General features: G+C 30.2%; 1 protein-coding gene across 4 annotated transcripts in view; it reads right to left on the bottom strand.

The window, feature by feature from the left end:
- Positions 1-14,146, bottom strand: part of LOC139491907 (putative inhibitor of apoptosis) — a 396,259-nt gene extending 382,113 nt beyond the window's left edge. Inside the window, exons 1-6 of one of the 4 annotated variants that reach the window (XR_011656664.1) lie at positions 12,142-12,318; positions 8,519-8,798; positions 5,880-6,055; positions 4,901-4,991; positions 4,067-4,207; positions 1,485-1,640 (exon numbers count right to left, since the gene is read on the bottom strand). Coding sequence is in view for 3 of the 4 variants with exons in the window: in XM_071279835.1 (XP_071135936.1) it covers positions 1,485-1,640; positions 4,067-4,207; positions 4,901-4,991; positions 5,880-6,055; positions 8,519-8,780 (826 nt within the window). In the remaining variant the exon portion in view is untranslated. Of the gene's footprint in view, positions 1-1,484; positions 1,641-3,484; positions 3,538-4,066; positions 4,208-4,900; positions 4,992-5,879; positions 6,056-8,518; positions 8,825-12,141; positions 12,319-14,071 lie in introns of those variants that run through there. The other 3 variants (XM_071279835.1, XM_071279834.1, XM_071279836.1) reach the window with 3 other exon arrangements.
- Positions 14,147-15,461: the final 1,315 nt, after the last annotated feature.

Genomic DNA, 15,461 nt, shown 5'->3' with positions numbered 1-15,461 from the left:
TTAGAGAATGTCACACTTCATTGTAGGTAAAACAGAAACTTTTGTAGATATAAAAAAAAAATCGCTGCAAAAAGTTAACTTTCCACTATCTAGACCACCAATCCTCCCCGTTTCCTGTAGTATTAAATGTTTATAAACCCCTTGTAAACTTAAAAAAAACATTAAAAACTGCTTTAAGATATACATTGACTTCTACATTGATATGAAAAGCATTGACGGTTCAAAGTCCTACATATATATTAACATTGAAAAATTGAAATTAATACGACCGCAGAGGTTGAACCCTGAACAGTTGGGGCAAATTTGGACACAATATTCAAGCTTGATACTGTCTGAATTTGGATTGTGATCAAATTTTTGACATAATATAGGTTTCTGACACAAAATAAATGTGGTCAAAGATCTTACAAATCTATTGCGTAATACTGTGCAGTTAAAGATTTCTTCTTGAAACTTTTAAAAAATTTGAAATTTGAAAAATTTTGAAAAAAAAATATGTGAATTCCTTAAAAAAAAATGGAAAACAACCCCCCCCCCCCACTTTTTGAAACCCCCCTTGGAGCAATATTCCCAAAACACAATCCCAGCCTTTCCTTTGTAGTATGGAACCTTGTAGTACAATTTCAGAGAGATCCATACACTAAAACAAGTTATTGTCTGGAAAAATGCTTGTTTTCGGCCCTTTTTTGGCAACTTATTCCTACATGTTTGGGGCAATTAACCTAAAACTAAATCCCAGCCTTCCCTTTGTTATATGTAACCTTGTGGTACAATGTCAGAGAGATCCATACACTTTCATATAAGTTATTGTCTGGAAACTAGAAAAATGCTTCTTTTGGGCCCTTTTTTGGCACTTAATTCCTAAACTGTTGGCCCCATAACCCCTAAAATTAATCCCAACCTTCTACTTGTTGTATTAAACATAGGGGTACAATTTCAGAGCAATCCAAATACTTCTACACAAGTTATCATCCTGAAACTAGAAAAATGCTTGTTTTGGACCCCTTTTGGGCCCCTAATTCCTAAACGGTTGGGACCATCATCCCCAAAATCAATCCCAACCTTCCTTTTGTGGTATTGAACCGTCTTAAAAATTTCATAGAGATCCATTCCCTTACACTAAAGTTATTGTCCGGAAACCAATGAGTCTTCGGGAGACGACGACATCATCATACCATTATAGGATTCCAAATTTTTTTTGGAGGTCGTATAATAACTATATAACCAGCTTGTTGGTCAACTGTAAAACAGGGTATATTCATATTCCATTATCATATTATCATCCTGAATATGCTGTAATATTTGCCACAGGATGTTAAGCACAATTGCTTATATGCAATCAATCAATTATCTTCTGATTTTAAAAGTGACTATTAATTTGATTAATATATAAATTTCAGAATAACAAATTATTTTATGTAGGTATCAAAATGATAAAGGGTTGGTATAGTAAACACAAAACTCATGAACAGAAATGTACTGACCTCTTGGTACAACATTTGAACCCTTCTTCATGCTTACTAATGAATGTTTAAACTTTGAATTCATTGGTACAGATAATTGGGATTTTGGTATTTCCCCACTATCCTCTATTTTGTATATTTCTTCCATTAAGCTTCGAGATGACATGCTAGACCAACCTTTAAATAAAATTTAAATAACAGTATTAAATATGAAATACTAAATTTGAAAGAGAAAGTGATAATGAGGTAGAATATTGAAACAAAAGTGCTGAACATTCAGAAATTATTGTGAGCATTTATTTATATTGCCGTTTTGACAAGACCGACCAAAATAAAGGAGACTAATTATTCCGATTTTAGGAAAAGCTGCATACAGATATAAGTACCAGATATAAGAATGCTAGTTCCTATTATTGCGATACTCATCCAGTCGCATTATTTGCATAAATAAACACCTCACAATAGTTTCTGAATGTACAATATCTAAAAATGTGCTAAGTACTAGAAGTAGTTGCTAATATATATAATAATGGCATTTTTGTTTTTGATACTGACTTTATCAGCAAGAATATCAAGCGAGTCCGTTATTCTTATTATCGGCAATTTGTCTTAAGTGTATACAACAATTTTTACATACAAATAAATGTTTCATCCTGGTTGTGAAAATCTAAAACAAACAAACTGTGACTTTGAGATGAAGAACAGCAATTAAAACACTGTTCCTTTGCTTTTTGTGTGTTTTTACCCCATATTCTTTGTTTTTCTATTACATGTTTTTTTTCTGATCTGAATTATTCCTTCATTTTGCAGACTAAAGGCTTCAGAGATAGCCATTATTAGGATGAATATCAATCATTTGCCATTTTACTGAGTGAATACAAAGAAAACAATCACAAATCTACAGAACTAACTCTAGCTATTGGCTACTTCAAAAATATTTCATGACACAGTTCTTTCATATCCACATATCTAAAATACACAATTATGAAGAAGTCTGTAAAAAATGCTTTGATTCGTTAACCTTTTTCAATGTTACCCCCTTAATGTTCATAGGATTTTAACATTTCCCCACATAAATAATTCTCTGAAAATGTCACATACCACTAGTATTTTGCATAATAAAGATTATTTTTATTATAATTTAACAGCCAATACACTTTTTGGAAACAAGTTATGAAGAAAATAAATACTTTTAAACTTTCTGTATGGAAGGTTAAAATATTGAAAATGTTCTAAATTTTTATTAGTGTATATTGTGGACTTATGACAAGTGAAAAACATAAATATCAAGAATGTAAGACAAATATAAAATTGTCAATATCTGAATTGAGCTTGTTTTTATGGAACCAAACATTCTTTTTGCAAGTTCATGAGATTTACTTTGAATCAAACTTGACGTTGACATGATTGAGTTATGAGACAAGATGAACAAGATAAGAAGTATTAAGTGTTCAACAATTTAGATCCAAGAACAGTAAACAATTGAAAATTACCAGGGGCATGTCATCCTAGATCTAAACATTAGGAAAATAATTCATCAAGATCAGGAAATATAACATACACTGAAATATAAAGAAATGGTGTGCTTTGATGCAATAAAAGATCGACAAATAAAAACTCGCAATTAAGTTAACTAGTCACTCTCTTTCTCACATGTATATTCATGTTTCAACTAGTAACAAGTCCACATAGTGATAAAGAATTCTCTTTACTAAATTGATCAAATTTTACTTGACATTTAAATGAGCAAATACTGTAAACCAACTTATTTTCGCAGATTCTTTATTTCACGTTTAGCCTATTCTTTCCCAATCGTGGTGATTTAGTTTCGCCATTGTCAAATTTGCTTGATGTAGTTAGACAAGGAAAGATCCAGGTTTTTAATTTTTCAATACGATGTATATTCACATTATTTTCCTTCTCCCACTAAAAGTCGCAAAAAATAAATCGCTCTCAAAAATTAGTTGGCTTACAGTAATCTGTGACATATGACATTTTGAGAGCATCTTATATTGACATACTTGAATTAGTAGTTCAATGACCCAGGTTTAGACCTTCAATACTCTAACATATCCTGTTTGTAAAGTAAACATGGTACATTATTTTGTACTTTAAAAATATACAGTTCATTAATAGATATATCCTTTGAATTGAAGTAACATGAATCTCTAGGCCTGTTAACATTTACAAAACTTTACATTTACCATCTGATACTATGTAATAATATTCTGTGATCTGAATATGTCATGTATGTAAATAAACACCATTATGTGTACCAATATTTATATAAAACTTTTTCTGCTTTAGATGGGAAAATATCATAATTTATCTTGAAAGGTAATACATAATATGGGTGATTTACAGGCTGGATTTTTACATGTAATAAGGAATGCTTTTGATTTCTATTAAATGAAAACAAGAAAATTAATAAAACATAATGGTTATCACTCTCAGGAAAGAAAGAATTTGTGAAGGAGTTACCTATAATATATATAACCTACTTACATCCACTTCATAATATGAACTTTGGTGAATGTTGTCTCATTGGCAATCATACCAGATCTTATTATTTTTATTTTAGTCTTTGCATTGCAAGTTCCTACCTTTCTCTTTAAGAACTCTGTCCACAACGATCCTGATAACCTTAGGTAAATATCCCATTGTTAATATGCTCTGAGCAGCGTCTGTTAATAGCGGGTTCTTTTTCTCAGCTTTTGTAGTAGGTTTACCACTAGGTAAGAAATCTAAAATATAAATTATCATCACACTTTAAGGGCTGTTCCAGAAAATACTATGTCCCCCCCAGGGACGGCACTTTTTTTTAACCCCCACCACCCACAGTAATAAAATTTAATTAGAACAGCACTCCCTTTGCATTTTGGTATTTCAAATACAACCACCCACATAATATTTAATAAAATTGCCTTCCCTGGGGGGGACATAGTATTTTCTGGAACAGCCCTAAGAAAAATAAGACTTTTTAACACCATCCAAAATGAAAAATTTTAGTTGTTTTTCATTGATTGTACCAAAAATCTCCTTTTAATCATTTGAAAAAAAGGAACAACAACTTTATTGCAACTCTTCATGCTGATAAATATGATGACCCTAATAAATATTTCAAAATATTCATCAATCACTATTATGAACATTTTAAGATTCCATATACACATGAACTGTCATTGACTGTTTCTAAAGTACTGTGGATTCATTAATATTCATTGGATACCAATTTTCAAGGATTTCGTGGTGTACGGAGAACCACGAATTTAAATGTTCAAAGAATTACAAATTTTCTATTGGAAAGATTGCAGACTTTGCCAAAACCATGAAATCGAATATCCACGAATATGTAAGTTTACCTCAAACCATGATAATTGATACCAACGAAAATAAATGTATCTACAGTTATTCTCTTAGCTTTGTTCTTGAAATACCTTTGCCTCTATCCTCTGATCTGGAATTTCCATCTTCTTCATAGTCATTATCAACAGTCTCTGCTACACCATCTGTGTTCAATGCCTCCTCCTGAAATATTGAATAAGATGTTTTTACCAGCTTTGCACTGAAGTGAATTATATATTAGATGATAGGAATGTATATTTTGAGATTTCTCATTATTCATTGACTGTTAATTGAAAAACAATTGCAAGGTTTTTATCAATGTGAATGATGCGTTTGGTTGAGTATTGTAGTAATAAGAATATGCTTTCTGTTATCAAATAAATATATATATATATATCTGTCATGTCAGTATGCAGATTATCCTGACATCGCAACAATTAGGTTCCGATTATTGTCCCTTCATTAAAAGAAATCGCAATAATAAATGCACTTATCAATATCTGTATTCACAACACTTTTGTTCCAATATTCTGTCAGAATTCTGTTAGAAGAAAAGCAAAAGGAGTTGTCAGATTTATAAATTTGGACACAGCTACTGTGGATTCAATATTATTTTCGTTGATATCATGGGTTATAAGGGACGACATCAAAAGTTCAATGTAGGATAAAAAACTTAATTCACATAGTTTTTACACTGACACCCCCACCCCCCTCTTAACTTAATTTGGGAAAAATTGATTTACCAATAGGGATATATGTAAAAATCGATTTTAGATATACAAAACTAGTCGAATTTTAACCCCCCCACCCCCAAACTATTTGATTTAAGTTTTTTATCCTACATCGATCTTTTGATGTCGTCCCTAAGTGAACCACAAATTCAAATGTTCAACAAAATGAAAAATTTCACTACAAATGTATACACCCATATGCAGACTTTGGTAAATCCCCTAGATCAAATATTCACAAAAATACTATTGTCCTCAATTTAAAATAAATTGTTACCCAAATTTTATGTTATTGCTTACTTTAACAAAAATCATTATTGATGATAATATCTATATTAATTACCATTTGTACTCTTCTGACAGCATCTTGTACAGTAGCAATGAAATCTAAACCCTTCTTGTCTTTGAGAAACTGGCATTCTGCGGACCACCTAGCATGTTCTACGAAAGGGTTATCTTCTGAGTCCCAATTCTGTAGTCCTATACCACAGTGAAAACATCTCACATGGTCATTGTTACCTGTAAACACAATTTTAATTCCAATAATTTATTTACAAATAAGAGTTACAAATTGTCACCGGATTGCTTCCCCTAGAACATGTGGTAGATACTTAGTCAGCCGTAAGTAAGTACTTAGATCAGATCATCTGAAACTTACATGAAAAAAATGTGAATTTTTCTTCACTTGTAATATATTGTACATTATTTTTAAATATATAAATTATTCAACTGCTTTTGAAATTGACAATTAAAAGAAGCTGATGTATATTGAATTATCAAATGATATGAGCAAATAAGCCCTAATACGGATAAATCAGCATGTGCAACACTGAAAACGCTCCACTGTCCATATAAATCAAGATTTAATATTGCTCTTCGAACAGGGCTAATACAGGATGTTCACTTCCGATTTTCAATTTTCTTACGCCATTACTTAGCTTTGGAAGTATTGATCATTATCCATAAAACATTTTAAAAACATTTGTATAATATTTTTAAAATTAAAATCATTAAATAAAAAGTTAAATGATGTGCATTGTTTTGTAACGTCTTAAAGTTTTGAAACAGAAAAAACAGGACCAATACATAAAGGCGGGAAAAAAGCCGTATTGGCCCATGGCTGTTTCTGTATTGGCACTGGTATAGATTCTCTGTCAGCTGTATTGGCCCGTGGGTCTCGAGGCCAATACAGCAAACCTTGAATCTATACCAGTGCCAATACAGAAACAGCCAGTTAATAACACTATATTATTGATGCAATATTTTTTTGGAAAATCATATTCTATAAAGCTGAAACTGATAAATAAACTGCATCATAAATATAACAACAAAAAAAATGATACATGTACATGTAGATAGAAAAAAATAAAAAAGGTTATTTTACATTTCTTGAAGCAAGTAACAAATTTACCAGTCACAACAGTACTGTCATGACTCTTTATGTTTATCGTAAACTATTGTAATTTAGTTACAGGTTGATGTCAACACGATATAACCTTAAAATTAATCATTTATTCTATTTATTTAATAGAATTAATCATTTATAAAAGGTAATATCCAAAACAAGTGTTCATTTATAAAAAGCTTTTATTAAATTTTGTATTCTTCACTCTAAATTTTATAGCTAACCAGTAGACATTTTACTTAAAGAAATGTTTCACTTTAATCTAGAAGAGAAAAAAACAATTTATATATAATCATACTGATACACATGATACAGGGTAAAAGTTTGAACAGTTGTAGATATTTTTTAACAATAAATACATATCATGTTCCGTATATAGAATTATAAAATAATGAATGAAGGGAACGCTGGGAACAAAACCTATTCAACAGCCATGACAGTCATTTCAATAAAAAATTATGTGTGCATGGTTTAACTTTTACACAAAAAAGTTTTTACAGTGCAGTTCTCGTCAGGGTATTTCTACCTATATCATGTATTTCAATCGGCTCTATTTTTAGACTTGAGCTAAGTCCCAGGTAAAAAATCCAATTCAATTGAAGTGGGGAATAGGGATATGGCGGATTTTAAAAGGTAAGTTTTAAAATAGCTGCTTACACATTGATTTCTGTTGTGCTTTATAATCTTTCCTACAGGTGACTGAGTTATTGGGCAGTGGCATACATTTGTAATACACATCATTTAGACCACAGAATATTCATAGCTTGACGAGATCGCTTAAATAATGGTTAAGGTTTCGTTGTTGAACATGTTGAAAAGATAAATATGAATATTTTCATACGAAAGTATTGATAATCTTTTGATAATAAATACAAGTCAATAAACATGAAATTTTAGCATGTTTAGTTTAAAAACTTACATGATTAAAATGTATTATTGTATAATATTACCTTTCAAAACTTTTGAATTGATGTACATGCATATTTAGCGGAATTCACTATCTGATGTCATGACAAAATATTTTGGTATTAAAATTTATAAAAATAAAAAAAAAAAAAAAAAATTGAAAATATTTTGGGTCAGAATTATAGAAAAATCTTCATTTTATTTGCCTAAATGGTATTTTACTGACCAAAGCAAGGGGTTGTTTGATTCCTTTATATATACATTTTTGTACCTCAATTGATATTTTTGTAACTAAAGCAATACTATAAGTATCATATAGATGAACTAAAAGAAGTATGAATAACATAAGCAGTTTTCACAGTAAACCAATGGCCATATATTAATGACATTCTGCCTAGGCCAATAAGATTCCATTTCCTTTCTCAGCAACTTAAAGGACAGTATAATCTTTGCAGAAAAAATCTGTTCCAAGGATGACCAAGGCTTGCAGGAAAACATTTGAGCAGTTGCCTGAAGCTAAGGTATGTTGCGATTTATATATATACAATGTATATTAATTAGAGATCTCATCATGATTTGTACAGATATATTAGTTCTGTTATATTACTGTATTATATTCATATATTGTTTCCTAAATTTTATTCCTATTACACATGTTCATGTACATTTACCTGTATAATAAAACCCAGCCTCTGCCATTGTTTCTGGGTGTTGTTGTATACTGGTTGGCCATGTTTGGAATGTGGACAATCTGATACATGTTATTGAGTATTGAGGGTATTTAGGCCCTCGTCTTGAGTTCTGTGAGTTGTTAAATGTTGTAGTGCTACTGCTATCTGTTTCACTTCGTGTATTTTGATTAAAGAAGTTCCCAGCATTCCCTGTAAAACTCACGCTGTTGAAATTTCTCCCTGGTATTGCAGTATCGGTCATTCTTTTCTATTTTATATCCTAAAATGATTAAAATTTCAAACATCAATAGTCTGAATATAAAATAATATAAGGTAAACATCAATGTAACAGCTGTAATCCAGAAGTATGAGAGATCAACAACCAGTCTTCAACAATATACAAAACTTTGTTTCATACTATAACTGTGAAAATTTTATTCAAATTACATTGACCATATATTCGTTTGTGATATACAGTCACTGACCATATATAACACTTGAATTGTAATTTTTGTGAAACTGTGTTTCTGAATTATAATCAACATTGGTCATTAAAGATTATAATTAGTTCCCAAAATATTGACATGGTCTACTTCATATTCAAAATTGATGGTTTGTATCCAAAATATTTCATTTGAAAAGTACAGTATAAAGAGAATACTCATATATATATATATATATACATGCATCTATTGTCTTGAAAAATAAGAAGATGTGGTATGATTGCCAATTAGACAACTCCCCACAAAAGACAGCTCTATCACAAGCAAATACAATCATAACAGTAAAAATATAAGGGCATACACATGTATCCTACATGTATATCAAGCCACTCATTTATTCAACACTGCAAGTACCAATTTGTTTTTGTAATTCTTCCCAAAAACTAGAGCAAGATCATGATCATTGCACTTATTTATTAAAATTATTAATATATATGTTTTAATTACTAAATAAGTGTTAAATGTGTAACACCACTTTTAAAGCATCAAACTTTCCTATTTTGGAAACATTTAACAACCTAAATCCGTATTAGGGCTTGTTAAGTACTGTTGTTGAAACATGTACAAATGTATGTATATACACACCAAGACTCTGTGTTGAAGGCTGTACATTGACCTGTATTGGTTTACTTTTACAAATTGTCACTTAGATGGAGATTTGTGTCATTGACACTTATATCACAAAGTGTTGTATCTATGTTCATTATATATATATGTTATTAAATTAAAAATCTTTAACTTCATCCAAACTCTGAATTATTTATAAGGCAGATATACTCAAATAGATTTGTATGTAACAAAATGTACTGCCATTTATAGGCACTTAAAAATGTACTCAGACTACATGTATATATCATGTATATATTTCAACTATTGTACATGTACATTTATACATGTATGTAATACTAGTTTTATTACCTGGACCTATTTTTATCTAATATTTTTCATGTAAATATTGGGATTTCATGTAACCACTGAAATTAAACAGACATTTAAAATTAGCATTAGAATTTCCAATTCATTTATTTATAACACATTACATGGTTCTATTTATAGACTTTTTGCTTTGGAAATTTCCACTTGTATTAAGTGTTGGAAATTTTCAACACTTTAATCGACAAAAAATGTATTGAATTACCAGTATCATGGGCACATTGTTCACATGAACTTTAAATTTATTCTAATCTCTTTGTTCTTATTTAGAGACTGTACACAATGTAGATTGTATTTGATTACATTAAATAGTGAATAAGGAATTTCTTGTGTGAATGTTAAATATAAAATGGAAAATGGAAATGGGCAATGTGTCAAGGAGACAACAACCCCACCAAAGAAGAGTAGACAACAGCCAAAGGCCACCAATGGGTCAATTCTAAATATATATACAATGTACATGTATACCATATGTAATGTATACATGTATATATTTATGTCGATAGAAAGGAAATCAAATTGGAAACAAACTCTCCCCACAGATATCATTCAGTTCTTGCAATCAAGATTAAGTGTAACAAAATGGCTGTTACTATTGATAAAAATATATTTACACTATGTAATGGTTACTGGTAAGAAGAGAGAGAATTGCTATCTAATTTGATTTTCTTATAGAATGTGTTATAGATGTAATATGCAATATTTTTTAGAAACAAGAGGGTATTTCAAATGTGATTGTCCCTGTTTACCAGGAAGCCATATGAAATATTTGGGGAGAACACAAAAGCTGCAAAATGTACTTGTACAATGTACAATGTATAATCATCAATATATGCTGTATAACATGTATAACAGCAAGGGTGTTCGTTACTCTTCTTCAACAGGAAAACTTTGCAATCTCCTTTTATAAATAATGCCTCCTGAATTTGAGATATTTTCATTTATGTATAGATAATTAGGAGTCCCTTTCTTTTCTTTCTTTATTGAACTTTAGCAGGTGAGGACAGGAAAAATGAGCAGCTGTTATTCTAGATAAACATGTATCACAGTATCAGCTAGTGCATGTAACACAAAATGGTGATTCAAAATTTATATACAATGTCTTGAATGTAAAACATGAACAAAGAGTTTATATATTTTCTGAAGCATGACACTGGGACAGTCTGTTACTTTCTGCTTACAAACGGATTGCAAGACAACAATGTACTTTTGTTATTACTTTCTGAAAAATGAAGAAAAATCATTGAAGCATGACCTAAGGGGAAAGGTCATTCCACTTGAATACATTTTTTTTGTACATGCAAGTCTAATGCAACTGCACAACACAAATATAATTTATCATTCATATACATGTACATCTATATTTATTAATACACTACTGATTGGAATGAATTGTTTTCAATACTTAAGATCATTTAATATAGAAGATGTGGTATGATTGCCAATGAGACAACTGTCCACAAAAAGACCAAATGACACATAGATCAACAAATATAATGTACACATACATGTAGGTCACCGTACGGCCTTCAACAATTTAAAACCCCTTTTTTTTAAATGGTAGGAACAAGCTGTAAGCAAATGTGAGGTAGATTACTGATCTTAAACAATGTTATAGAAATATCTAAACAATTGATCAGACCAGAATAAAGGTTTGTAAAATTGTATGGAATAATGCAGTCTACACAAATTAGTGTTTAAATGATTTAAAAAATTGAACAGATTCTGAAACAAAGGAAATTTGAATGCATTTGTGTTACATTTGGGACCCTCTTTGTAAAACCATGTGACATGCAAGAAAGAGTAATCAGTACCAAAATTAATATTTGTAAGAAATTATCAATCATGGTTCGTCTTGTTTGTATGAATTTAAAAATTCGAATTTTTTTATGTCCACAAACCATAATGGTACAAAGCTTGCTTTGTGATCAAATTGATCACGTTGATTGAATCAAATATTAACCTCAATTTGCATCATGTTCATACAAATGTAGCATTAACGTGATTAAAGCCACTCCCAATGGGATCAAATAATGGAGTTATACTCTAAATATATTACATATCATTTAATGACTTTCTGAATTCATGGTGTAAAAAGCAGGTAAAAAATAAAACTGAAGATCTTGTTTTTTTCTTCCTATATTCACATGAAAATTAACAAAATTTGTATCAATTAAGTTTACATACATGTAAATGAATGAATGAATGATTTTGTGCAGTATCTCTAATAATAATAAACATGATACAATTAATGTTTAATGTAGATTATATATCCTTGTTACCAATCCTTTGAAACATCCCATGGTTATTTTCAATTCGTGAAAACCTAGCTGACTTTGACCATAAATACATTTGTATGTACAACATGTACAATGTACACAAATGATGTAATTAATATGATAGCATCAAGAAAAACAGGAACAAGAACAGGACACTCAACTAGTCACATGTTTGCTAAATTAAGTAGGATGATATTTAAATCACCAGATCTTAATTAGATAAAAACAACCTATCATCTTTATCATGTATCCACATCATGGTACAATGAATTTCTAAAAATTTACAAATTTTAACTCAGAGCATTTTGTTTAACTTCCTCCTACATGTCCTGTTTGATACGAAATAAAGACATCTTCCTGTAAAAATTTCATGGGTTGAGGACTTGTTTTATACACTAAACTTTGCTGAAAATAACAAAGTTCACAAAAAGTCATGAAAATGTTCAGTCATACAGTATCATAAATTTACCATTTTTCTACTTACAAAACATGCAATAAGATAATTTCTATTCTTAAATTTTAATAAAAAATATTTAATACATAAGATCTTCAACATGTTCAAAAACTGTCAATAAAATTTTAAAATAAAAATTTGGCAATTGATATTCACAACACTAATTCGCCTTTTCAGACTATGGGTAATCTCATTGTTCTTATACGAAAATGAAAATAATGTTATACTGTTTCTCACGTTTTAAACCAATCACAATGTTTTGGTGTAGGTTTTGGGAAATATTAACCAAGAATGTAATAGATTCTGAAACGGTGATTTTTTATGTTTTTTAAAAAAAAAAAAATGATAAAAATGATTATAGTATAACTAATCGCCGTATTTGAATATCAAAAATAAGACAACGCGTGACCGAACGACGCATGGATTTAACGAGTGCGCAGCACGAGTTTTATCCATAGCGGCGTTTGGTCACAAGTTGTCTTATTTTTGATATTCAAATACGGCGATTAGTTATTCTTTTTATTACATTGGTAAATGGCTTTTTTTATGAAATTAATGTAGAAAATGTAAGGAACTATATCTTTTTCCTACTCATTGACAATTTGTTTTGATCCGACATTATCAACGTCTTGACAACGCCTATTGTTGTATGACGTCAGAGAGTAAAATAACCACGTTTATTTCACATGTGAAATTATCGATTTTTATCTAACTGGAAAATCAATGTAATTCATTGCAACCAATGTAATAAAAAAAAATATTTACCATGTTTACCAAATCTTCAAGGATTATATGTCACACAGTAATCCAAAGTCATTCAACTTACTTGCAAAAATAACTCTTTAAAACATATGTTAGTTTTGTTTGCAATACACATTTTATGCATTTGAAATCATCTTTTATGAAATATTTCTACTGTAATAGTAATAATGGAAACATGTTATTTGATAGAATTCTGTTTCCTTCATCACATAATGTATCCATTGCTTATGATTCTGAAGAAAATCATGTATGATACCTTTTGCAACTTTTTAAAAATATTTTATAACTTCAAACTTGTGAGATCCTGGTGCTAGTCAAAGACTAATGACAGTATCCATTTGATACTAATACAATGGATATTACTCAATTTTACTGTTTTAAATTTGTTAAACAATCCAAATAAATGTGTTACAACATTGACACTTCACTTGTTATCAATACATTCCAGGGTAGACTTACATATCACTAAGCAATCTCTTTGTTTTCTTTTCGAAAATAATTTTAATATTACGCAATAGTCGTATTAATCAAACTTTGTTCTGAAGTTCTACTTCATATACTTTACATTACTGTATTCTACGGTTATTTAAATCAAAAATAGAAACCCAATCAAAACACGCACAAACATGAATCTTTTCCTGTAAACAGTTACATACAGCGTGCATCGAATCGATCAAGATTACCTTCTCACAGTCATATCACATCCGGAAATGCGTATTAGAATAGAGTTATCGTTCTTGTCTCTCCCCCCACAGGACACACTTGTTAATTATGTCGATCGTATCCATATATGTATTCTGTTACATTTGGATAATCGACTTTCCCATGGATAGAATCAAAAATTAAATGCCTGTGAAATACTTCTTACCCTTTGTAAATTTTACCATGCTTTTTTCAAAAATATAAAAAAAAAGAACAGATGTGGTATGATTACCAATGAGACAACATGCAGTGATCAACATTCATCATGTGAATGTTTGTAAGAAATCTATAGACACGACCATCGGACTTTTATTTGTTTGTGAGTGAATTGGTCGAGATTATACACCAATAAATTCCTTTTGAAAGGCGTTTAATCCGATAATAAACGGAAAGAAAGTATTTGAAAGATTGCCTCGATCCCTGTGCATTCGGTTATTAAACGGTGGCCAGATCGTCTGATTTAAATTGCCCAGAAGAAAGTCCACCTGTCGGTATAAAACTTAAAAATGAAAGAAAAACTTTTTGCTTTAGAATTTAACCATGAAAAAAAAACTTAAATTCGACGAAGCACGGTTTCACAAAGTAATTGATATGTAATAAAGGAGTAGGTTCAGTAAGACCCCTTTTTGGCCTCAAAATATAGCAGTTTTAGAAAATTGTGAAAATGTAATCGTTTAGATATTTATTGCAAAGTAGAATGCTTCTGCTACATAAATATGGGCTGTTTTTGACAAAACAATGCACATATATCGGGTACTAGCACCATTAAGTCATGCTAAATTACTGAAATCTTCACAATTGTAGCATTTTAGTTAAATTTTAGACAGTTTCCGTCTGAAATGAAAGTGGCCGCATTCGTGTTCATTCATAATATTGAAATGTAAGTTGTATTTGATGATAATACATGATATATATAAAGGTTGAGGATGAACACGGATGCGGCCACTTTCATTTTTGACAAAAACCATCTGAAAAGTGACGATTTTTGGCATATTTGATAGATTTTTCATATTTAAGCGTGAATCGGGGCGTTTTAAATGACTTATTAAGTTAAAATCTTCCCCATTAACTAATTGAATCAATTGAAATAGACACTTAAGTGTTTAGAAAGTGTCTAAAATCTTTCGTTAGATGAACTTGAAAATTGAGGCCGAAATCGGCCCTTACCGGACCAACTCCTTTTAACCTTCGACTGTAAATGCAAAAAGAAATTCCTTTAATTCATAAAATACGGGAAAACTCATCATATATAATTTCGTTATTATGCTCTGGATACTCGTTTGACCATTAACAGTTTTTGTCCAGCTACA

The sequence above is a fragment of the Mytilus edulis genome, chromosome 10 (genome assembly GCF_963676685.1).
Source record: "Mytilus edulis chromosome 10, xbMytEdul2.2, whole genome shotgun sequence".
In the NCBI taxonomy this organism is placed as follows: Eukaryota; Metazoa; Mollusca; class Bivalvia; order Mytilida; family Mytilidae; genus Mytilus; species Mytilus edulis.
This window is presented reverse-complemented; position numbering and strand designations above follow the sequence as displayed.